At 39.2% G+C, this 26499-nt stretch overlaps 2 protein-coding genes across 2 annotated transcripts; one reads left to right on the top strand and one right to left on the bottom strand.

Moving 5' to 3' along the window:
* Positions 1-292: 292 nt before the first annotated feature.
* Positions 293-2988, top strand: LOC144709771 (putative fucosyltransferase 8). Its single transcript, XM_078583411.1, has 2 exons — positions 293-605; positions 1293-2988. The coding sequence occupies exons 1-2, from the start codon at positions 386-388 to the stop codon at positions 2750-2752; spliced, it is 1680 nt and encodes a 559-aa protein (XP_078439537.1). The 5' UTR covers positions 293-385; the 3' UTR covers positions 2753-2988.
* A 20760-nt stretch (positions 2989-23748) lies between these two features.
* LOC144709827 (putative fucosyltransferase 8) lies at positions 23749-26237 on the bottom strand. The gene is made up of 2 exons (XM_078583474.1): positions 25885-26237; positions 23749-25390 (listed from the first exon to the last, which is right to left on the bottom strand). Exons 1-2 carry the CDS (start codon positions 26102-26104, stop codon positions 23931-23933), a joined length of 1680 nt encoding a protein of 559 aa, XP_078439600.1. The 5' UTR covers positions 26105-26237; the 3' UTR covers positions 23749-23930.
* Positions 26238-26499: the final 262 nt, after the last annotated feature.

Here is a 26499-nt window from a genome sequence, read left to right as displayed (position 1 = left end):
ATGGCCACACACCTATCTTGGGACTTGTTCTTCCAAGGACAACTGTCCCATTTTCCTCAATAACTGAGGTCCCATCGTCCTAAATGACTCTTCAAAAGCTTAGTCCGTAAAATAAGTGACTCAAGATTAAAATAAACCCAATAATATGATTACAAACGAATGAAAAATGGATCGTGGGAGTAATTACGAGAGACAAAGGCTAAACTAGCGTTTTAAATGGAGCTGGAAAGTTACTGCAGATTGATGGGTGTTGACTTGCATTTAAGTCGTCATGTGCTAATTTTCGATGCCAATCTACGGTGGAAGATGAAGTCAACGCGCTGGGCCGTTTAATCTTCTCTCAAATTTCTCTTCAGCTTCATCGACTGTTGAAGATTTTATTGACATGGATGGAAGGCGCCGTGGCGGTGGCAATCGTGGCGCAAGGCTAAAAGCATCGGTTTGCTCAGCTGGGTTGAGAAGGAACGTTTATTTGGCTGTTATCTGGATTGCCTTGGTTGCTTTCTTCATCTTGGCCCGTCTCCATTTGCCAAATTTCTGGGTTCCTCGTTGTCCTCAAATAATCCACGATCTTGAGCCTCCTCTGCCGCATCCTCCACCCGATGGTAAGTTCTTCCGTCAGATGAAATGATGAAGATAGTTAGATGGATGGATATATATAGAGAAACAGACAGACAAACATATATATCGATTGATAGATAGATAGATCGATAGATAGCTAGCTAGCTAACTAGATAAATAGATGTATAGATAGATATGTAGACAGACAATTAGATAGATAGATAAATTAGATAGATTAGATAGATTAGATAGATTAGATAGATTAGATAGATTAGATAGATAGATAGATACATAGATAGATAAATAAATAGATAGATAGATAGATTGATAGATAGATAGAGAGACAAATTGACAGACAGACAGACAGATAGATAGATAGATAGATAGAGTTAGACAGTCGCAGATTTATACGTAGGTAGATTGGTAGATAGATTAAAAAAAAATAATAATAATAAAATAAAAAGATTGGTAGATAGATAGATAGCTAGCTAGATAGATAGATAGATAGATAGACAGTCGCAGATATATACGTACGTAGATTGGTAGATTGGTAGATAGATAGATAGATAGATAGATAGACAGTCGCAGATTTATACGTAGGTAGATTGGTAGATAGATAGCTAGACAGTCGCAGATTTATACGTAGATAGATTGATAGATTGGTAGGTATTTGCAAGATATATACAAACATAGTAAGATTGGGAGAAGGGAATTAACGAGGTACGTTGCAGGTTTCCCTGAAATCTCTGCGGGAGAAAGATTCAATGCACGGCGCGACAAGTTCCTGGGAGGGCTTCTCGCCAAAGGAATGAATGCCGATTCCTGCACTAGCAGATACGAGGCAGTGAAGTACCGCCACCCTTCACCCTACAAACCTTCTTCTTACTTAGTCCAGAAGCTCCGCGACTACGAAGAGAACCACCGTCGATGCGAACCCCTCTCCCATGGCTATAACAACACCATTCTCTCCCTTATCAGCGGCAATAACGGTAACACAGCTTCATCTGACTGCAAATATCTTATAAACACGCCGTTCAACGGTGTAGGAAACAAGATAATCACTCTCGTTTCTTCCTTCCTTTACGCTATCCTAACCGGCAGAGTCCTCCTCATCGATACAACAATTAACTTTTCCAAACTCTTCTGCGAGCCGTTTCCGAATACCACTTGGATTATCCCGGAAAATTTCCCAGTTAAAAATCTCTATCTATCCAAAGACGACCCCTTCAGCTACGGATACTTGTTAAGGGAGAAGGGTAAGTTGAGTTCGCTGCCTTCTTTCGTCTACTTACACTTGATTTCTGATTACGGGGAAGAAGACGCTCGCTTCTTCTTTGAAGAGGATCAGAGAGCTTTAAAGGAGGTTCCATGGCTGCTTCTAAGATCAGATATCTACTTCGCAACGGGTTTGTTTCTGAACGAAGAATTTCAGCCGGAGCTTTTTAAAATGTTCCCGGAAACAACGACTACCTTCCACCATCTCGTCCGCTATCTCCTTCACCCTTCGAACAAAGTATGGGAGACTATCATGAGATACTATGAAACCTATCTTTCTGCTGGTAACGAAACTCTGGGAATTCAAATAAGGGTCTTCGACGAGAACATGTTTCCCTTTGAGAGCGTCTCGAGCCAAGTGATGGACTGTATCATTAAAAAGAAACTGCTCCCAGAGGTCGCTCAAGATGGCGGTCGAAAAGTACGGCGAGATTCGAAGAAGAAAATTAAAAATGTTCTTGTGACAACGTTGTATTCTGGCTACGCTGAAATGATTAGAAATATGTATTGGAAGAATCCGACGGCGAGCGGGGAACTTGTGAGTGTTCATCAGCCGAGCCAGGAGAAAACACAGAAAATGGAAGATGCATTCCATGATATGAAAGCCTTGGTTGAGATGAATTTGCTGAGCTTTTCTGATGTATTGATGACCTCTGCTTCGTCAACTTTTGGATATGTTGCGCAAGGGCTTGGCGGTCTCAAACCTTGGATTATTCCGAGGCCGGAGAGATTTAACGCTCCGTTGGATATGGATCTTTCTTGCTTTAGGGATATATCTATGGAGCCCTGCTTTCACAAACCGCCAGAGTCTCTTATTGAGAAGAAGATGGTTGGGGAACAAGAAAGGGCAGCAGGCTGTGTTGGGTATTGTTTTGATGCTGAGGGAGGGATCAAGATTTATGACCGAGAAAAATAACTTTCTGGTGATGAAATGTAAGGACTATGAGTTGATCGCAATGAAAGTGAAGTTCTAGAACATTTTAATGAGATAATGAGAGCTGTCATATGGAATAATATAGGAAATAGAGCATTCACTAACGTTGATACTGGTTGCGATGTATTATCAAAATTTCAAGGGAAGTTTACGGGAAAGATAATGTGCCTTTGTCAATGGAGATGTTTACACGCTTTATATCACTGGTTTTATCTCCTTTTGGCTTTTTCCTTTTCTCTTCTTTTTTATGTGGGTCAAGCGATTTATAGAACAAAATATAATTTGAGCTCCTTGGTTATGCTGGCAAGTTATATATTTTTTCTTTCTTGATAACGAAAGATCCTTTTCCTACTTTCCACAAAGGGATATAAGAACTGTTGAAGAAATTAACAAGATGGAATAAATCCAAAACCAAGATGCTACAGTAGAAATGTGGAATCAACTCGGATAATAAGAGTATCTTAAGTCACCATCGTGACGTAAACGTCCTAGGCTCTTGGTGCAGGGCACTGGCTTCTCGTGTGGAGTGGTAGAGAACCTCCTCCTTGAACTCCCAAGCCAAGGGAGTAACCACAAAGGAGTGATGAAGATAAAACAAGGGAGACAAAGAGAGGAGAAGAGAGGAAGAGACAAGAAGAATAAACAGAAAATACTTGACAGCTGCAAATCGGATTAGGGTTCAAGGGGGATGAACACCCCTTTAAATAAGAGAGAAAAGGGCCCCTAAATGGGCCATTTCCTCACAAAAGGACAAGAGAAGAAGGGGCATGCCTCGATTCCCATGCCCTCTCTTAGAAGGGGGCTTCGACTGGTTAAGCCCCCCCCTCTCCTACATTCTTGCGGTGAGGGGGCTAACAAATCCCCAACAAACTCCACTTGGCAGACACCCAAGTCGTGCTAGATGTTCTTGTCGCTTTCCCACGTTGCAGGCACTCTACCTCCATCAAGGTACCACCAACATGCACCAAGTCTAAACAATGTTTGAACTTCTAAGTCGTGACGACCTTCGTCAATATATCAGCGAAATTCTCCTCCATGTGCACCTTCTGAAGAATAATCTCCTTAGAATTCAACAGCTCTCGGATCTTGTGATACCGCACATCAATGTGCTTCGATCGTGCATGATAGACCTGATTCTTTGCCAAGCAAATGACACTTTGACTGTCACATAACAAAGGAACTCCGCCTTGAGAAATACCGAGTTCTTTGAACAAACCCTTCAACCACAAGGCCTCCTTAGCAACTTCAATTGCTGCCATGTACTCCGTCTCCGTTGTAGACAATGCAATAGTCGATTGAAGTGTCGACTTCCAGCTCACAGGTCCACCGGCCACTTTAAACACAACCGATCGTGGATCTTCGATTGTCAACGTCGCCTACAAAATCAGTATCAAGATAACCACATACTGTAAGTGAATTCTCTTTGTCGAAGAGAATTCCCATATCATTTTTGCCCTTCAAATATCAAAGAATCCATTTCACCGCGCTCCAATGCTCCTTTCCCAGATTGCTCATAAACCTGCTCACTAGTCCAAGTGCGTGAGCAATATCTAGCCTTGTACAGACCATAGCATACATGAGAGAACCAACTACACTAGCATAGGGAATTGACTTCATTTCAGCAATGTCTTCAACAGCTTCAGGTCTCTGAGCAACGAAAAACCTGAAATGGTTAGCCAGAGGAGTATTCACTGCTTTAGCATTTCTCATTCCAAACAAGTCAACAATCTTCTCAAGATAGCTCCTTTGAGTCAACCATAGACGACCATTCACATGATCTCTATAAATCTCCATTCCAAAGATCTTCTTCGTACCTCCAAGATCCTTCATTTTAAATTCCCTGCTCAATAATGCATTCAACAGTGCAATCTCATGTAAATTCTTCGAAAAAATGAGCATATCATCCACATAGAGCATCAAATATATAGGAGAACCACCATCACACATCCTCATGTAGACACAACAATCAAATTTTCACCTAGAATAGCCAATGCACACCATGTATGACTAGTCTTTAAGCATGTGTTTTAAACATTCCTATTCGAAGGATACGTGAGAAGGACATCAAAGTATTTGGATAGAATAGCAATATCTAGCCTCGTTCATATGATGAGTATGGCCGATCCCGTAGCTATTAGTGTGACCACACTAAGGATAGATAGTGGGCGCTCTTCAGTGGAAAAAGTTCACTAAACTGATACGTACGAATCCCTGAATGGTATTATACCAAACTGTCAATCAGGTTGATTCACGTCACGGTTGTGTAAGTGGTCCTTAGACCTGAGACACCAAAGACGTCTTGTGGACGGACAGTTGTACTTTGGCTATGGCCAACGAATCTCTAATCATGGAATTCTAAACGGTCTTAGTTCGGGTACATCAAGAAGTTCACGAAGACAATTGAGTGGTCAAGATGAGATCGTCCACCCTCGGTATAAGAGGTGACAGCTCAAGGAAGACGATGCAACGAAGTCCTTGGCCAGGGCAGTAAAATATCGGAGAAGAGTTCTCTGATCATTTCTGAATGCAGCAGTACTAACTCGGATGACCAATTAGGGTTTGACAGTTGACGATACCCTAAGTCGTCCTGATGGTGCACGCCATCAACTATCGTCATTGGTCTCAACCGCACCACGCGCGCCCTCGATGACAACACCCACCATCGTTCCGTTCGTACCGCTTTCTCTCGCGTGTTTTAGTTCGTGTCATTTTCGTTGTGTTTCGTCGTCGTGTTTAGACGTAGGTGAACCTCTACATACCCCTTGACCCGTCCCCATTTTCCCCCCTATTTCCCTCTACTTTCCCCTTTTATTTTCTCTCGCTTGTGCGCCGCCGCCGCGCCGCCTGTGCGCCGCCTGTGCGCCGCCTGTGCGCGCCGCTGTGCGCGCCAGCAGTTGCCGTCCGCGCCACCCGCGCCGCTGCCGTGCCATCGTCGCCGCTGCCGCGTCGTCGTGTCGCGTGTCGCCTGTCGCTGTACCGCCGTGCCGTCGCTCCGCTCCCCCCCCACGCCGAGCCGTCGCCCGTGCAGCGCCCACCGTGACCGCCGATGTCCGATCGCGGCCACATCGCCGCCGTGTTCGCACCGTCATCCCACCGCGCCGCTCGCTGACGACCGCGCTGCCCTGCACCGATCCGTGCCGTCTGCGCATCACCACCACTCCGCTAGATAGGTGCTCCGATGCCTAGACCTCGACGACCGAACTTTGCCAGCCGCTCCGGCACCGTCGCTGCCCGTCGACCGTCGTGACCTCTCCGACGCCCGTCACCCAACCCGCTCCGACATCGGCCATCGTCGAATACTGCACTTCGAGCTCGTCATCGAGGTATGCCGTACTCTCCGACGCTCGTTTATTTATTCCTTGCAGTTTATTTTCGTTTCGACTCCACCGCGTTCGGGCTAGGTAGGTGAGTGTGGTAGAACGAGAGAAAAATTATAAACTTGAGTGTCTTACCGGTGCGGACGAGTTCGTCCGTCACATGCGAGCCCTACGGACTGAGTCCGTTCGGCTGTAGTCGCCTACGTCTCTCTGACGGGGTCGAGTGGCCCCCGTTGCCGTCACCCGGCGACTCCCGTCCAAGCTTGGAGCTCGGCGCCTCCCTCGAGTCGGAGCCTGCACGTACGACACGTAGGGCATTCATCCCCGTAGTTACATACCCGTTAGGGTATCGTCGAAGGACACATCGTCGCTTTCGATACATATCCTTTATCGTCGCCGAGCCATCATACTCGGTGACGACGGGACGGCATCCTGTGCGTACGTCCTGCATCACGTCCAAGGAGCGTCAAGTGGATGAGGGATTATATATACACGGTAACTGATGACGAACATGTTCCATGAGTGAGTCGATACACACTCCTTTGTATCTTCTAGGACACGAGGTGTAGCTTGGCACCCCACGCGTCGAAGACTCGACCTATTGATTGGGTTAAATCGATCTGATATTAATTAATTTATATGATGATATAGTTAATTAATTTGAAAGGCCAATAAAGGTTATTGGGCCGATGGAGTCGTTAACTAGACTGATACATGGGCATAGAGGGTCACACGCAAATGGTCTTTTGGACGTCGGAAGATATACTTAAGTTTTGGGGGTTTTTAGAAAAAATACCCACTTAGTATAAATAGAGGAAGGCCTTGAACGAAATTCACCCACGCCAGAATTTTTTATGGCCTTCCCCCTTCTTCCCCACTATCCCCACACCCCCTCTCCATCCTTGATGTGATCGGGTTGACGTAACAATGCCGACGAAGAAAGAACGGGGCTCGTCAATGAGAAAGAGGAGATCCGACGTGCCATGGACCGCGTGGATATGTCTAGAGGCTGCACACGTGAGCAGCTCGACTCGGCTCACTCCGGGATCCAAGAAATCACGGATGCAATCTGTGGAAAGGTACTTCGTTTCAATGCTTTTATTGATGCCGTTTGATTCGCAAAAGTCTTTCGCTGCGTATCATTTTATTTTGTTAATCAATGTCAAGGCCTCTAAAACCCAACACACACAAGGTTCTCTGCCCTCGCTACAATGAAGCCTTCAAGTTGTTGCATGTAAATCACTTCCTCCAAATCACCATGAAGGAATGTCGTCTTCACATCCAGCTTCTCCAACTCCATGTTCTCATGCGCAATAATGGCTAACACCTTGCGAATAGATGTATATTTCACAACAGGTGAGAATATCTCATTATAATCAACTCCCTATATCTGAGAAAAGCCCTTTGCGACTACCCGTGCTTCGTATGATGGTTGATCTACATTGGAAAGTGGCACCTCCTTCTTAAATACCCACTTGCATCCGACAGCTCCCTTTCCTGCCGGAAGCCCCACCAACTCCCATGTTTGGTTCTTGTCTAAAGTTGCGCACTCCTCGGAAATTGCCTGCAGCCATCTCTCTTTCTCGGGGCAATTCAGTGCCTCCTTGAAAGACGCTGGTTCTCCATCTCATGCAAACAAAGCAACAATCACATAATCATCACGATGTGCAGGCGGCCTCGTTTCTCACCCCACTCGCCTAACAACAATACTCTCAGAATTCTCCACGGCCTCATCAGTTGATCCTCATCATCAACTAAATTGGATGGAATTTGCACATTCTCCACCTCCACCCAAGGCCTATATTAGACATTGCCGCCACCAGAATTCCGATCTCACTGCTCACTTGAAGGCTTCACCATGTGATTTTCATCAAAAGCCACATCTATACTGAATACAATCTTTTGCACTTCCGGATCCCAAAGCCAATAGCCTTTCACTCCGTCGTTATACCCCAAGAAGATGCACATCTTGGACTTTAGATCAAGCTTTGATCTCTCATCAACATGTGTAAGGACATAATCTAGACATCCAAATACTTGCAACATGGAATAGTCTACATGTTTTCCAGTCCATACCTCCTCACCCACCTTCCCATCAAGAGTAGAATCCAGCGACCTATTGACCAAATATGCCGCCATCTGAACTACCTCTGCCCAGAACTCCTTGAGGGAATCAGCATTCAATTGCAAACACCTTGCTCTCTCCGCAATGATGCGGTTTATGCATTCTACAACTCCATTTTGATGAGTGGTCTTTTCACTGTAAAATGACACTGAATACCATACTCTGCGCAGAACTGATCAAATTCAGAATTTTTAAATTCCATACCATTGTCAGTATGCAATACCTTGATCTTCCTCCCCGTTTGGTTCTGAACTCTTGCGCGCCAAGTCTTGAACTGCGAGAAAACATCTGACTTGTGCTTCAAGAAATAAACCCAAACTTTCCTGGAAAAATCATCAACAGAGGTCAGAAAATACCGAGCACCTCCACAACTCCTCACAGCAATGGGTCCTCACACATCAGCATGAATATAATCAATGACACCGTTAGTGTCACGCTTTAACGCCTTGAACATCACCTTGCACTGTTTGCCCATGACACAATACTTGCAAAATCCCAATGTGAAAGATCTCACCTCAAGTAGCTGTCCTCCTGCATGTAGTGCATACCGGTCTCACTCATATGGCCCAAGCGCAAGTGCCACAAGAGTGTCGTTCGTCATCGGCTCATGTGGTGTAGCAACTACAGCTCCACCTATCGCAGTGCTCCCTTCAAGTTTGTAGATATTGGCTCGTAGACGTGCCCTCTTCATCACAACAAGCGCTCCCTTGTAAACTTTCAATACTCCGTCCGTGGCCTTGAATGTAGAGCCATTTGCCTCCAAATAACCAAGGGAATTCAAATTATGTTGTAGCTTTGGTACGTGCAGCACATTTCCCAATACTCTGATTGCTCCATCAAACATCTGAATCTTCACCGTTCCAACGCCGACAACCCTACAAGGAGCATTGTTCCCCATAGAAATGACTCTTGAAGCACTTGCATAAAAGTGAAACCAGTCAGCGTGAGGACATAAATGATAAGAGCAACCAGAATTCAGAATCCACGAGTCTTCTAATTCATCAGCCGCGACCAAGGTAGAGTAGACGTTTCCTTCCCTACCCTCCTCAACCCTCATGACACTAGCAATGCTCCTCTACCCAACATCCATCTTCCCATTCTTCAACTTTGGATAATCTCTCCGCAGATGTCCTTTCTCATGATACTTGTGACTTGTCACAATCTTCAACTAATTGGTCTGAGACTTGGACCGATGGTTCTTCTCTCCCGACTTACCCTTCTCCTTCTACCGTCCACGTTCCTTCCAATTCTTCACGTAGAGTGTCTTGCCATGAGTATCTTCAGCTCCTTTATTCCGCTGATAATACTCCATCAAGATTGTAATAACCTCCTCAAGATCTGACACTTTGCTTCCATTCAACAAGGTCGTCACGAGGTGATCATACGACTCTGGAAGAGTAACAAGCAGAAATATCACTTTGTTATCATCAGAGAATGCCTCCTCAATCTTCATCAAATCTGTAATCAACTAGTTAAAATAATCAATATGAACAGATAAATCAGCACCTTCAGCCATACGTAGCCCAAACAATTGTCTCTTCAATGCCAACTTGCTCATCATTGACTTTGATGCAAAGTGATTTGGAAACTTATCCCAAATTGCTGCGGGATCCTTGTTGTCGAGAACATGATAAAGAGCACTATCGGATAAACATGACCGAATGGTGCTTGCGACCTTCTAGTGATACTTGTGCCAATCAGATTCTGTAACATTATCAGGCTTCGGCCCATCCAAGGTCAACATCAAATCCTGCTGGATCAACAGATCATACACCCACTACTGCCATAGGTTAAAGTTTGAGGAACTGTCTAGTTTCTCAACATCAAAACAAGATGAAGACGACACCATATAATATCTGAGTAAAACAACCAAATAGCTCTGATACCACTTGTTGAAGAATTGACCGGATGGAATAAATCCAAACCCAAGATGCTGCGGTTGAAATGCGGAATCAACTCGGACCAGATAAGTATGCCAGCGTATAGAGACAGATAATAAGAGTATCTTTAAGTCACCATCTTTACGTCAATGTCCTAGGCTCTCGGTGCAGGGCACTGGCTTCTCATGTGGTGTGGTAGAGAACCTCCTCCTTGAACTCCCAAGCCAAGGGAGTTACCACAAAGGAGTGATGAAGATAAAACAAGGGAGACAAAGAGAGGAGAAGAGAGGAAGAGACAAGAAGAATAAACAGAAAATACTTGACAGCTGAAAATTGGATTGGGGTTCAAGGGGGATGAACACCCCTTTAAATAAGAGAGAAAAGGGCCCCTAAATGGGCCATTTCCTCACAAAAGGACAAGAGAAGAAGGGGCATGCCTCGATTCCCGTGCCCTCTCTTAGAAGGGGGCTTCGACTGGTTAAGCCCCCCCCCCCTCTCCTACATTATCGCGGTGAGGGGGCAAACAAATCCCCGACAAGAACTTTGTACAAAATGTTCATAACTTAATTTATATAGAAGTTTCGGCTGAAGAAAAATCAATAGCATCTATCTTTGTATTATCATATTCTGTGTTGGTTTTGTGAGTATTTTATAGGACGAGAACAATCGAGTAAATTTCATCAATATGGTGAATCAAAATTTGGTACTTAATTTTGTCAGTTCATATTCTAGTAATATATTTGAAAGTCGTCAAAGAAAATGGTGGGAGTACTTGATCGTTTTCTTCAGTTTAGGTGTTCAAATAATGTGCTTTCTTCTGCTTGCTTATGATATAGAAGAATTATTTATATGTTTATATTAACTATGATGCACTATTTTAAAAAATGAAATTATAATTTGAAATGGTGAAATGATCTACCTTAATGAATATAGAACCTGAGGTTTAGGTTAAAGGAAGAGAGATAATATTTTTTTGATGTATATCTTGTCCCATTCTTTAAACCCATCTTCTTGATTTATAATAAAAAATGAGATAAATTCATATGTTAAGTGACTAATGACTAGATGAACAACATCTATTTTAGATAAATCCCTCCACTTAGAATAGAGTTATAGTCATTGTGAAAAGCAAGATATAGGATCAACCAGCTTCTAGGTTGGTGGCTAACATTATGAATCATTACAAATCAAGTCAATCATCCTTTATTTTTAAATTATAAAAATGCTCTATGGTTTATATTTTTATGAAAAAAATATTTGATGTAATATGGTGTATGTTTTTACCCCAAATAGGTCCATGAAATAATGATAACAAATTTACGAGTGATATTTACCAGAAAACTGTAAAATTGAACAGACTCTCAAGTTTGTAACATGAAGTTTCTCTTGGAAATGTAAGTTATGTTTGAATCTTTGGATTCGGTTGATTTTAAAAATGATATTTCTTAGCAGAAGAAGGAGGAAATCAAATTCATAATTGATCTATTGAATTGTAAATGATCTCATTACCTTGGGTGGAACTGATTCCGTTTTCACTTTTCTTCATGGAAGAATTTCTTCAAGTTGTTCGCATACATGGACTTAAGATGTATCCACACAATCGATGTGAAAATGACACTCCTCTCAAACTTGTTCTACCATCCTTCAAGATGTAATAGATCTTCTCACAGTCCAGCCTCATTAGAAGGGGAGAACACAGGGATGCCCAGATCTAGAACCCTAATCTGTCATTGGAGTACAAATGAATAATGTGGATAGCCGATTGGAGTTTCATAGTTGACCATTCCCTAAGTTTCCCTTGGAGCATAAAGTAGATGACTGACTCTACATACACGTTAACCAATGACTAACAGGCTCCATGAGTGAGTCGTGACACACTCCTTTGTACCTTTTAGAGCATGGGGTGTAGCTTGGAATCTGATGAACCAAAAGTTAGAGTTAAATAAGTCATTTAAGGTTTATGGTTTATACAACAATATTATAATTTCCATGATCATAGAGCGAGTAAGGGTCGAAACCACAGAGAGTAAGTATTGAATAGGCAAATTTTTATCTTTGATTGCTAGTTTTTTTAGAATTTTTATATTGATTAAAGGGAACAAATCTAATTTAATGATAACAAGATAGATAAAAAAATTTAAAATAATTATAGGAATGTCAGAAAATTATTAATCTAATTTAACCTAATTTGTTCACATTTTATAGAATAAGAGAACTTTAATATGACGTTATAGCAAAAAATACTAATTAATGCTTATTTTAAAATAACTTAGCCGACACTTTGGCAGTGTAGGGTGATGGTAGACAGAGATGGACGTGAGTGGAGTGGAGTGGATGAAAGAGATATTGTGCTGATTGCAAACAGAGATGATAGCAGATATGTGCCGACGAGTGGCAGAGCGGGTTGAGTGATGACACTTTTACTGTTGCTGGTGCAGTAGAGATGGAGGCGGATATGCGCCAACGAGCAGTGGAGTTGAAAGTGGTGTGTGTGAGAGTAGAAACCAAAGGTATTGGCGATTATAACCAAGGAAAATGATCAAGACGTAAGTCAAAAAAAGAAGAAGATCACACTAACCTCATTGTTATTTTCCCAACATGCTGAGTGGTGCTTTTCTTTTCATTTGTCTTGATCTGAATGCTGCTCCTTCAATCCTTTGCGTTTAGAGTACAAAAATGGACCCAAAAAAGATTTTGAATGAGCGAATATAATTAGGAAAAAAATCCAAGGGTGTCTTTTTTACAATGATGGGGTTATATATATAGATGCAAGATGGCGGATGGATAGAGGACGGAAAAGTGGAACTACCCTCAAAATTTCACCTGAAATTCCTTCTAGATCATTAGATATAATTGTTTCAATTTGGAGTGATCAGAGCCATCTGATTTTTTCTCTCCTCCAATTTTATCTCTCTTTTGAATTGTATGATGCATTGCCAACGTGGGAAAAACTTCTAGGAGTGTAAAAGGTCACTTAATTCATTAAATATATTCAAAGAAATTTGAAGTTATATTTTTTAATTATAAAAAAATTTTATTTATGAATTTACCTTTAGAAATATTAAAAGTACTAAAAGTTTATTTATTAAAAATATAATAAACCCCTTTAAATATTTAAATATATCAAAAAATATATTTTTGACTTGTGAAAGTATTTTATTCATGAAATTGATGTTAGAAAATTATGTTAAAATAGCTTAAAATGAAAACAAATTATAAATTCATTAGAAAAGTGAAACAAATCATTTTAAACTCTAATAACATGGATTTATGATTGTTTGAAGGAGAATAAACACATAAAGTGCGTGAAATTATTATAAAAATTAGCATATCATTTGTGATTATCAGAACCCCTTTCAATTGAGACTCCACCTATAAATTGGATTAAATAATCTGTATGATGGTATAGTTAATTAATTTGGAAGGCCAATCAAGGTAATTGGGATAGTGTAGTCATTAGCTATACTAACACATGGCCCTAGAGGGGTCAGACACAAATTGTCTTTTGGATGTCAAAAAAATATACCTCATGTTTGGTGATTTTTATGAAAAATTCTCACTTAATATATGAAGGGGAATGCCCTGAACTAAATTCATCCAGGCCAAATTTTCAGGGTTTTACCCTTTTTTCTCTCTTCTCCCCACAACTCTCTCCATTCATGACATGGTCAAGAGGGTGTAACAGTGATGATTGAGCATGAATGGGGAACATCAAATTGAATGACGACATTAAATGTGCCAAGGATTATGTGGATACATTTAGAGGTTGCACACTTTTGGAGCTCACCGGAGCATCCAATAAATCACGGATGTGATCCGTTCCCATGTGATTTAATCAATGTTTAATTGACGCCACTTTGATTGTGTTGAATTTTTTAAATTTAGATACGGGCCCTGGAACCCCACACAAAGTAGTTGGATCTCTATGTTTGTTTGAATTAAACAAATATATATGAAAAACCTTTAAGTGGATCCTAGTCGGCTTTGGTGATCAACTAGATGAAGGCTTTTGGGGCTGAATACGATGAGGCTTTGGTGGACGACTAAAAGGAGATCATGAATCTTTAGGCAATGGAAGATTTTGGAGCCCAAAGATGACAAACCTTCACCAACTTTATATTTTCTTGATATCCCTTTTATGCGTTATTTTGAAGTATTTATCTTGGAGGCAGTTTACAGAAACTTGGTTAGGGCTCATCATTACCTCAGGTTGATACCCTTGAATAACATGAAGGGCTAAACCCAAGTGATTTGATCAATGTTTTTTTAGTGTCGTTTCAATTCCATTCAAAGTTTTTTGCTGCAACAATCCAATTTGTTTCATTCATATCAAGGCCCTAGAAACCAACATGCAGTAGTTTCTGTTGGGGAAGTTAATCTTGACTTGGTTAAGTTAGGAGTTGGTGTTTTTCGAATAAGTCAACAAAGAATAAGTCAGCATGGTTTAGGGTGATGTGGAGGCAGGAGCTGAGTTCAAGGAGAGCAGAAGACTGGGTTCCTTGGAAGACCAAGTACATGGACAGGTGTGTGGCTGTGCTGAGTTTAGATCTATAGGCAGTTATGAGGGAGTGCCTATAAATATGTAGGTGTTCCATTGTTGTAGTATGCTGTGTGCATCAAGGTTCCTTTCTCTCTCAAAGTGTTCTTGCATCTTGTTTCTCTGTGTGAGATCAAGAGAGTGAGTGCTTGTTCTTCCCTTCTCTGTGTGAGTTGCTGAAGTGAGAGAGCCAGGTTCCAACAGTTTCATCTCAATGATTGTTTGAATAAAAATATATATAAACTTAAATTTAGGCTTTGGGAATCAACTAGGCGAAGGCTTTTGGGGCTGAATAAGATGAGGATTTGGGGCGCTTAGACAAGCTCCTAAGCTCAATGAGTCATTGGGTAAGACATATAGAAACTTTGCCCTTAACGATAAAATCTTGATTTCTCTTTCAGAAGATTTAAACATGATGGGAATGTCAGTTGAGAGCCCGAAGACTTAGACCAAACACCCATGGATGAGCTCGTGTTTCACTCATTCGCTATGAGATGAACAAGAAAGGCAGAAGATAGTTGACATCTCAAGATCATGATATTCCAAGCAAGACGAAGAAGTCAAAAGATATAGCATAGATGACTAATTAGGACTCCATCAACGTGTTGAAATAATATAAAACTATATTTGAGTTTGAATTATTTGTATTGTGGAAAGCTCAGATATGGATCAAAGAGCAATTTTTAGCCTCAGATCCATGTCTTTGATGGTCCAGATATGGAAAATAACTTACGGATAAAAAATAGTGGATCCAAAAAACTTGCTTCCATTTGAGCATAATTCATGCTGACAAATATGTGTGTAACCAAACATGAATGATAAGTACATAAGTTTACATAATAGCACAAATTTTAAATAATTGACTTTCTTAAGTTGGAAACCATAAGACCTGAAATGCTGTACATTTCCTGATTCAAATCGAACTAGTCAAAAATGAAAAAATAACTCTAATATGATGAGATAACTATTATCCCATTTACCCGAATTCATTAGACAATTTTAAAATAATATTGAAATCGAATAGAATTTTTATAAAAACTATAATTGAATATAATTAATTCATCTTGATCGGCAGTGTGGTAGTTCCCAAAGATGGGAATCAGTGTGAGTGGATTGAGTCAAATTGACTTTTACTGTTACGAAAATTGGCAGATATGGTTGTGGATGTGCCAACACGAGACATAATGGTGAGGGTATAAACTTATTAACATGAGTGGCAACAAAGATGGAGGGACATAAAGGTTGGTAATCAGTAGAGTTGGTGGAGATATGTGTAATTTTAAAAACCTAGGCTATCCACGACAATAATAAGGTAGAAAAAAAGATGAAGATGTGAGTCTTAAAAGACAAAGATCAGACTAACCTCATTTTCGTGTGGCAAATGGGGTGAGTAGTACTTTCTTTTTAGGTGTCTTAGTCCCTACATCACTCTTTTGATCCTTCAATTTTGCAATGCAAGAAAAAACCATAATAATAATTTCAATGAGCAGATCACTCCATTAATCTTAATTAGGAAAAAATTCTGATGGTGGATTTTGACAAAGATGGGGGGGTTTATTTGTAGATCAAAATACATGAACGAATAGATGGGCACAAGAAGTTACCCTCAAAATTTCAAGCCAAAAATGATTTTGGATTGTTAGATAGAACAGTATGAAGTTGATAATTCTCAACCATCCAATTTTCTCTCTCCTCCTTGATCCATGTGGCAGATTCCAAAGTAGCATGACAATTATAAAAATCCAAAAATAGTAAAAATTCCAGTGAACATTGCATAAATTAATTTATATATTCTGACTCGTAACAATTTTATGACCTTAATGTCATAAAATTCTATCAAAATATCAGAAAATTGAGAAATTTGAATACCATTAGAAAATTTAATCAATGATAAATGTATTTTAATCAATCCAAAATTATGTTTTTCTGTCTTTTAACATTATTTTCCTCTTTAGTTTTAATCCAATAACCTTACATAAAGTTTCCAGAGAACCAGAATATTTTTATATTCATCTGATAAAACCCTAAAACTTTAAAATGAATAATATATATATGTTATCACATAAAAAACTGTTAAATACCACAAAACCTTTTAAATAAAACTTCAAACATAAAATATAATAGATGATTTGAAGTCTAAAATACATGTATTATGGTCATTTGAATGAATATATACACTTAAAATATTTTTAAATACTACTAAAGTGACATGTTATTTGTGATTATTAGATATATGAAGATTAAGCTTTTGGGGCATTTCAGGAAAATACCTTACCAGCCGTCGCTGCCCGCCACCGCTGCGCGCCGCCGCTGCCCACCGCGGCCTCAATCGCTGGTTGCTAACCGGGCCGCAGCTTGCCTGGCCCGTTGGCTCTACGCTAGCCGCACCCACTGCCGCCGAACCTGTCTCCACCGTGCCCGTCCCCTCCGCGCCCATTGTCGTCATGCTTTCTATCTCTGTGCCTGTTTCCCTGCAACCGCCATGTTCACTGTCGTTGTGCCTTGCCACCATGCCATGCCACCACAACCTGCTGCCCCTAAGCCTTTGCCGTACCCATTTTTGTGTCTGCTCTCACGCCCATTGACTCGTCTACTCGCGTCGGCGTGCCTACTCACACCGCTGCGTCTACCTGCACCATCATTGTGCCTATGTGCGGCTCGCCGTCCACTGCTGACGAATCAGACATTTCCCCACATGCTGCTACATATACGCTCATAACTCCCTGCCGGCGTTATATTATTTCTTTTAATGCCTTTGAACGTTTTCTCCATCGTGGGGGTTAGATTAGTGATAGATAGGATTCACGTTCCAAGGAGTAGGATTTCAATTGGTATGTCCTTGGTTGGGACCGTCGAGGGCGTGTGCATTAACGCCAGTAGCCGAGCTCACACTGTCGGCCTTCAACCCAACGTCTGGATCATCGGGAACCTAGTGGCATTCTCAGATCTTACTTACCGTTACTTGGTGTTTGTTAGTGTTCGTCGATGTTGGGTGACTTACTTCTCATCAATTTTAGTGTCACATTATCACTAGCATTACATTATGTTAGTTTAGGTGGCCAAGGAATAGCCTGGGGGGAGTGAACTAGGTTCTCTATTTATATTATATTTTTTTTATTTTTAATTAGCCTAGGAATTTTCTACCTAAGAAATGAGGTAGGGGAAATGGGAGACAATTTTTTTTATATACAGCTTAGGCTAATCCTTAATGTTGTTCGGGGGTATCCGTCCCGGGTGATGATTTGCCCTAACCAAGTTTGTGTGAATGCCCCCCAAGCAAATCACTTGGAAATAGGGCTGATCAAGGATACCAAGAAAAAGAAAAATTCGATGAAGCTTTGTCTTCCTCTACACTCGAAGGCTTTCATGAATGATGTTGATTGATCTACTTTAACTTGGCCCCCAAAGCCTTAACCTGAGTGATCACAAAGATCTAGAAATAACAATATATTTCTGAATAATGTATTCTCCTTAACAACACTTAGTTTTGACGGCTACTTAAAATAGTATTCAAGACAAGGACCGATTTTAAGTATTTCAACAAGAAACTTTTATGTCAAAATTTTATTAATTCAGAGATAAAGATTCATAAATATAACTATGACTTCCCTTCACTAATACCTCCTTTTTGTGGTCATTCTTTCTTCAGTCCTCTTCTCCTCCACATTTTTCTTTGGATGAAATTCTTGATTCGTGTTTGACCTTTGATGCTTAAAACTCCTATATCTTTTTCTATCCTGCACCAAATGCAATGATTTCACCTGGATGGTTTTTTAACACAATTTCACACAATGTGTTAAAAAACAAATCAGATAAATATCTAGAGATCAATCTTTCCACGTTCTTATTTTACCACCTGACCCCTTTGTGTCCAACTTTAAACCCTTATAACTCTTTCCAAACTGGACCAAATGATGTGATTCCAAATTTTTTGGTTTTTTATGGATGTCAGGAACAATTTATATGTATTAAAAAAAGCTTAAAATCAGTATGAAAGTTATTCTAAATATTGTAAACTTATCGCAAGGTCAAGGACATGCGAAGTTCGGATGACGGCTTTCTTTCCTTAGAATCTTGAAATACCCTACTCCAAAAAACACGATTCTATATTCTATGGACTTGGATTGATATTAAAAATAAATGATCTCTTCAACGATTGCTCAAACACTGCTTGAAAATTGCTCCACGAATTGAGACATCTCTCTAGATTTTGGACTGTGATTTTCAAAGGGCTATGAGAAAGGGGTTTGAAATTAGGGCTCAAAACTATATATATGGACTTAGAAATCCAAAAGGGCATAATGGTAATCTTTCAAGAGTCCAACAGTCATATGCATTGATTATGATTAAGCAATATAAGATAATAATCATTTTAATTTTGAATTTTTTTATATTTACAATTTTGCCATCAGTTCAAAACACCTTTGAAGAGTTAAGAGCAAAAATTAGCTGTTATGCCAATGATTTGAGTTTTAAAAATAATCTTGAGATTTTATGTATGTTTACCACATCATTTAAGTAAACATATCACCATTGGATAACAATGTCTTCATGTAATTCATTTTCATTAAATCATCAGTAAATTCAGCCTTAAATACTCGAAGGTAATAAATAGGACTTTGGATAAGTTATTCAACAAACCAAATGAAGACAAATTCACACAAATACTTGAACAGTGTCAAAAACTATGTTAATCTTCATGTCATAAAAAATACAAGTCCTAAATATATGATTTGACTTGTTCAGCGTATGGTCAAACTAAGCAGTCTTTTAATATATTTAAGGCTCCTATTTTACCTTCACATACAATCAGTCAACTACTTGACTGAGGGCCAATTGTGCATTGATCACAACTCATATTGAGGCATGCATCACTTTGAACATTCATCAAAACAGACATTAAAGCATGGTGATAGATAGGGATGTTGATGGATGGGAATGATTGATGATCTACCTAAATGAGTTGAAGGTGTTCCAAATTTAGAGTATTTGACCAAGTGAACCCTTAAAAGTTAACCCTAGAAAGTCGGCTGTAGAGTTCTGAATTTAATTTTGAGTTGGAATTTGAAATTACTATGTGTTCAATTGTGATTTTGGATGTGGACCTTGACAACGTGCATCAGGGAGGTATTGCTGCAGGGAAGTCATAATCACATTTACTAATTGTTATCTTTGAATAAACAAATTTCAGATGTGAAAGAATATTCATGTTTACATACATGAAATTAGGTCTTGTCTTCAATACTACAAGAGGACACTGATCATATACCAAGTGTCCATGAGGATAAATACATATTATTTAGAGATAGATTTTTCTTGTTAGATGTTTGTGATCAGTCAGGTTAAGGCTTTGGGTGCCATAAGAAGGAGTTGGGGGCCAAAGTAGAGGAGGCTTCAAGAGCCAAGTTGAAGTAGGTCAAGAATTCTTACTCCATGGAAAACCTTGAGGGTTGAGGACGACACAGCTTAGCCAAAATTTTCTTTTCTTGGTGTCCTTGTTCGGCCCTATTTCCAAGTTATTTACTTGGGTGCATTCACACAAACACTATTAGGTCACATCACCACTCTGCAAAGGATACCCGCAAATAACATTAAGAATTAGCCTAAGATGTCTAAAAAAATAGATGTCTCTCAATTCCTCTACATCATTTCCTATTTAGAAAAATGATAGAGGTCACTTGACAAAGAAAAAGATAATATAGCTAGCGAACCTAATTCGCCCCCCCCCTCAGGTTATTCCATTGCCACTTAAACTAAAAATAACTGATAAATTTTGAGGGAGGATAAAGTAAAATGTGTACTAGAATGTAATAAATTAGTTTCTTTTGAGACATTTTCCAGACTGACTTGAGATAATGCATGTTAAAAACTATGATATCACATTATTTTTTAGTGGAACACATAGATTTTAGTAACCATACTTATGAGATGTGATCCCAGTTTCGAATCATGCGCCAAACCCCAATGGTTCAAGAACCGCATCAAGATATATAATAGAGTTTACAAAAATCAGGCGCACTGTATTAAACATCAAAAAAACTTATTAAATTGATTTGCATGGATTATATAATAATATATCAATAATCACTAAATCAGTTTTCTATAATGAGCATATATCAATTCAAAATGAATCACCCAATTTTTTAGGGAGTGAATATTTTATGCTCAGAATAAGGCAAAAAAGTACTTTCTTATACAGAAATGGGATTTATAATAATTGGGCTAAGAAAATCATAATATGGTTTATTACACAAGGAAGATATCACATCCATAGCAGTGAGACATCCATGATATCAAGTGGATGTAAATAAATATATGGATATTTTTTCCCATATGAAAACTTTATATTTTCATCATTCAAGCATGCGATATTAAAATTATATTTTTCAAACTATTAGTAACATTTCATGTTAAATAGTGGTACAAGGATATTTCACCAATATCCACATAAAAGTTCTATTGTGTACGAGATTCGTTAATTAAGACATCCTAATAAACAGCATTTTATTGATATTTAAAAGAAATAATTTCCAGTATGAATGAATGTAAATTAAACCTCTCAAAAATAAATTTTAAAACAGAAAGTAAGGAAAGAATATCAATCTTAATCAATAAATCATTATATGACACCATTCGTTCCATCATAATTAAAAAATAAGAAGTATAATTCATTCCGATATATAATTTTGTTTTATTAAAAATTATTCCATAGAACATAAATGATATAATATCAAATTTAGTTAAACAATAGTAATAAATTACATAAGTTATACCATATTAAAGGGAAATACTGCACAATATAGATGGCCCAATGGAAAAAGAGGAGAATACCTCTTTCTCAATAAATGCGTTCATGATGGTGATGTTATGGCGCCTTGAAAAAAAAACAGGTTTTTGTGCAATACATGTGTCTAGAGCTTAGATTTTGTGAGGTGATACTAATCAACTAACTCATGTGGACACTCTGTCCGAGGAGGTGTCAGTTTATGACTGGGAGCAGAGCACACGTGACGGAGACAAGTAAATGAAGGCGTGCAGTGGAAAGTGGATGAAATGACATGACACATTAAAAAACCAATCTAGTTATTTATTTCAGCTAATACAAAAATTTATGTCAAGTTGCGTTTATCAAAACACCTGGCACATTTGAGTTGGTGGTGAATGTATATTCTCTCATACTCTAATGGTCGTGATTGTGGGATGCAATTCCAAAGGGACATGTGGAAGCAGGGATTGCCGCTGATATGAATAAACAAAGGGGGAGAATTTCACATCATTTTTTCCTGATTACGAGAGTTATTTATGCAATTTCATTCCCTAATCATTCTCGTTTATGCAAATGAATAATGGAAATTTCTGGAGAAAATCTTCTCCAATATCTTCATACCTTTGAAAAATAATTTAATACATCTTCTTACTTGAGTCAATCTCCTCCTATATCAAGGGCAGATGAATGGATAATTAGTTTGATCTCTTTTTTATTTTTAACCCCCATAAGCTAGTTAGGGTGGTTTTGAATTTTTATTTATATATTAATCATTCCATCTGGACGACTCAATATCCTTCATGTAATGGTTGCTATCTCTGAGCTAACGCTAATTTGGATTCTATTTTGTATGTCGTAGTCAAAATATATCCACCCATGTACAAGTTGCATTTGGTTCTTGAGTTCTTGGAACCACTTGCATGAATGTGATATGAAAACACATGATTGATGTTTAGGTGTTATACCATTCTGGGATTCATACAGATTCATTCAGTAAGCTCTATCCCCAAAGAGCGCACACCGTCCATTCTTAGTATATCTACTATAATGGCTACAGGATAAACCATACTTATCGTATTAGTAGGATCTTATAATGTTATTCTTTTGGATATTTTTCTGTCAATTTTAAATTTTCTTTGAATAGTAATATTTATAATACATGTCCAATTACTATTGATCACCGTATTATGATCTCATTAGAATTCCCATAGTCATTATATATATATTCAAGGATTTTTATATAAACATCTTATGGGAATAATTATGAATTTATTTTTTTCAATTAACATAAATAAACCATAGAAGTGAGAGTGGATTGACAGCCACATAATATCTTTTGGAAATCAAATCTTTGCCCTAGCTAGTGGCATCACATAAGTGGAACCAACATATTGTGGATTACACTGGACACAATATTATGTGATTCCATATTACATAACATGTTGGATATTGCGGTGACTTATTTCTACCAAATATTAGATTTCTTGGTCTCAGTTAACAGTATTTATTTCCATTTATTTGAAAATATATCTTCATTGTTAAAGTCTAAATCATCTCTAGTTGAGTTTTTAATTATTTGATGCAACATTGACGTGGTGGGTGTAAAGTTGGAAATAGACATCCAACATCAAACTAAGTCATCTCTCCTGATTTCAACTCAGATACCAATTTATATCCTCCTATAGTTTGAACTATTTTTTTCCATTTCTGGTTTGATATTTAATTTTAAACTGAGTATTGTAATTAGAAAATAAATCCTTACATATCAAACACAAGGAACAACATATCATTTATGGATGAATAAAAATAACTTATCTCCTCAAGTCATAAGAAATACAAATAATACAATATTCTAAAACTTCAAAAGCGACAATTGGCACATCCGAATTATCTTTCGTTCACCATTGCACTCTTATAATGACTCCAAACTTGCCTCTCCCGGGATATGAACTACTTCTATCATTTCTTCACCCATGTTTTCAAAAGATAATAGTAGAACATGCACTGCCAGGTTCCATAGCACATTTAATTCACTATCTTGATCAAATTCCTTCGAACTCTAAAAACACGGATAGCTATTATCGTTGATCTGTCCTCGGCCAAAATTTCTTGATAATAGTGCCTGAACTTTTCAAAATAAAAATCTGATTCCCCTCTGTAGGAAATAGCTAAAAATCTGAACTTTTCAAAAAAAAAACCTCTATTCTTGTTTCTCGAGAAAAAGAGAAAGACAAAACCTATTCTACGAAAGTGCACACATTTCTTTCTCTATTGAATCCCCTTGTCTAAAAATGTATGGGCCCCCCAAAAAGAAAGACGAAATGAAAAGTCCAAAGGTGATAAAAATCGGTAGTTACGAGTGAATAAACATCTCCACCAACACAGACACAACATTGTTCTGACAATCTTCTTGTATAATTTAGTAATGGAAAGCAAGATATACGTATCAAGAAGAATATACAAATCTCAATATTATTCGATTCAATTAGTTCCCCTCCGATCAGCTGATAATCTTTACACTGCATTCTCAAACAATTAACTTTCTCTATTATCAACCTTGAGGCCTCCCTCAACATCAAGACAGTATCTAACACACCTTGCAACCTCATCTTGCTTACCTTCCATCTTCTTCTTAATAAGAGACTCCGGCGGGTAGTGAAAGCAGGGTTCCATAGATATATCCCTAAAGCAAGATAGGTCCTTAGACAGTGCATTTGGAAACCTATCCGGCCTTGGAATAATCCAAGGTTTGAGACCACCAAGTCCTTGCGCAACATAGCCGAAAGTTGACATTCCACTGGTCACCAACACATCAGAAAAGCTCAGCAAGTTGATCTCTGCCCAAGCTTTCATATCTTGGTGTGTATCTTCCATTATCTGTCTTTGCTCCTTGCTCGGCTGATGAACACTTACAAGTTCGCCGTTCGCTGTCGGATTCTCCCAGTACATGTTTCTAATCAGTTCATCGTATCCCGAATACAACGTTGTCAGAAGAACATTTTTAATTTTCTTTGTCGAATTTCGCTGTATCTTTCGAGTGCCATCTTGAACGATCTCCGGCAGTAGTTTCTCCCTCATGATACAGTCCACTACCTGCCTCGAGACGATCTCAAAGGGAAACATGTGCTCGTCGTAGACCCTTATTTGAACGCCCAGAGTTTCGTTACCAGCAGAGAGATAAGTGTCGTAATATCTCGTGATGATATCCCATGCTTTGTTCGAAGGGTGAAGGAGATAGCGGACGAGATGGTGGAAGGTAGTTGTTGTTTCCGGGAACATTTTAAAAAGCTCCGGCTGAAAATCTTCATTCATATACAAGCCCGGTGCAAAGTAGACATCCGATCTGATAAGCAGCCATGAAACCTCCTTTAAAGCTCGCTGATCCTCTTCAAAGAAGAAGCGAGCGTCTTCTTCCCCGTAATCAGTGATCACATAGGCGTAGACGAAGGAAGGTAGCGAGCTTAACTTACCCTTCTCCTTTACCAAGTATCCGTAGCTGGAGGGGTCGCCTTTTTGGAGAAAGAGATTTTTCACAGGGAAATCCTCCGGAATAATCCAAGTGGTGTTAGGAAACGGCTCGCAGAAGAGTTTTGAGAAGTTTATTTTTGGGTCGATGAGGAGAACTCTGCCAGTGAGGAGAGCGTAAAGAAATGAAGAAATGAGAGTGACAATCTTGTTTCCTAGACCGCTGAATGGCCTGTAAAGAAGGTATTTGCAGTCAGATGAAGTTGAGTTGGTGCTGTTGGCGTTGATAAGGGAGAGAATGGTGTTGTTGTAGCCATGGGAATGAGGTTCGCATCGACGATGGTTCTCTTCGTAGTTGCGGAGCTTCTGGACTAAGTAAGATGAAGGTTTGTAGGGTGAAGGGTGGCGGTACTTCACCGCCTCGTATCTGCTAGCGCAGGAATCGGCGTTCACTCCTCCGGCGAGAAGCCCTCCCAAGAACTTGTCTCTATTTTTATTGACTCTTTCTCCCGCGGGGCTTTCAGCAATACCTACAACGTACCTTGTTATTTCCGTTCTTTCTCTGAATCTGAGGAAAAATATTTCAAACATCTCTCTATGTACTATCTTTGAAATTGTCGCTATCTACCTATTAATCTAAATATTTTTCCATTTATTAGTTGTTGTAATTATCTTTACATGTACCTAAAAACGTAACTAAATGTCTACCTAAAGCAGTTTTCTTTCTATCTATTCATGTAGCAATCTATCTGCCTATCTCCCTCTCTATCCAGCTAATTCGCTTCTTCGCCTTCTTCATATCCACTTACTCTGTATACCATCAATCAAGTACTCATCAATCTGTAGGTATTCGAATACCTGACGGTCTACGAATAAATAGCCATCTCTATCTCTCTAAATTTTGTCTTTGAAAGAAATCGGGCAATCTTTCAGCGTCTCAGTCTACCAATCTATCTATCTGTCTATCCATCAACCTATGTACAAAATTATCTATTATTTTTCTTCAAAGACCGGAAAAACTTACCAGTCGGTGGCCGCTGCGGCAACTTGGTGTCGCTATTGTCGATTATATGACGAAAGAAAGGAACCCAGAAATTTGCTCGATGTTGAAGAACCAAAATGAAGAAAGCAACCAAGAAAACCCAGAAAATAGCAAAATACGCGTTCTTTCTCGTCCCTGCCGAGGAAACAGATAATTTTAGCCATGCGCGGTCATTACCGTCGCCACCGCGCCTCCCATCCATGTCTACAAACTCTAATTATCAGTAGATGAAGCTGAAGAGAAATGAATTGAAAAGATAGAGCAGCTCAGCGCTTTGACTGAATCTTCTTCCTCCACCGCAGATCACCCGCGGAAGCTCGCACGTTCCAAATTAAAAGCAAGTCTTCACTCACCAATCAGCCGTCACTTTCGAGCATCAATTTAAACAGAACTTGCTCTCTTTCCTTCACGCGTTCTCCCACCATCCACATTTTTTATTTCTACCCATATGTATCTGTCCACGCATTTGTTAATCTATCAGTCTATTTTCAAATAAATTTAGCGATATTGTTGTCTATTTATCCATCTCTTTCAAAGAAATAGGTTACGAGATTAGATGAGACTGTGGGCAGTTTAAGTTTGTATGGACGAAAGTCT

This window comes from Wolffia australiana, chromosome 11, assembly GCF_029677425.1.
Source record: "Wolffia australiana isolate 7733 chromosome 11, ASM2967742v1".
Classification (NCBI taxonomy): domain Eukaryota; kingdom Viridiplantae; phylum Streptophyta; class Magnoliopsida; order Alismatales; family Araceae; genus Wolffia; species Wolffia australiana.
Note: the sequence above shows the minus strand (reverse complement) of the source record. Positions and strands in the feature narration are given on the sequence as shown.

Coding starts and splice junctions, on each gene's coding strand:
- LOC144709771 (XM_078583411.1), top strand. CDS start 386: ATGGATGGAAGGCGCCGTGGCGGTGGCAATCGTGGCGCAAGGCTAAAA. Junction 606..1,292: donor GCCGCATCCTCCACCCGATG/GTAAGTTCTTCC, acceptor GGTACGTTGCAG/GTTTCCCTGAAATCTCTGCG.
- LOC144709827 (XM_078583474.1), bottom strand. CDS start 26,104: ATGGATGGGAGGCGCGGTGGCGACGGTAATGACCGCGCATGGCTAAAA. Junction 25,391..25,884: donor GCCGCAGCGGCCACCGACTG/GTAAGTTTTTCC, acceptor GGTACGTTGTAG/GTATTGCTGAAAGCCCCGCG.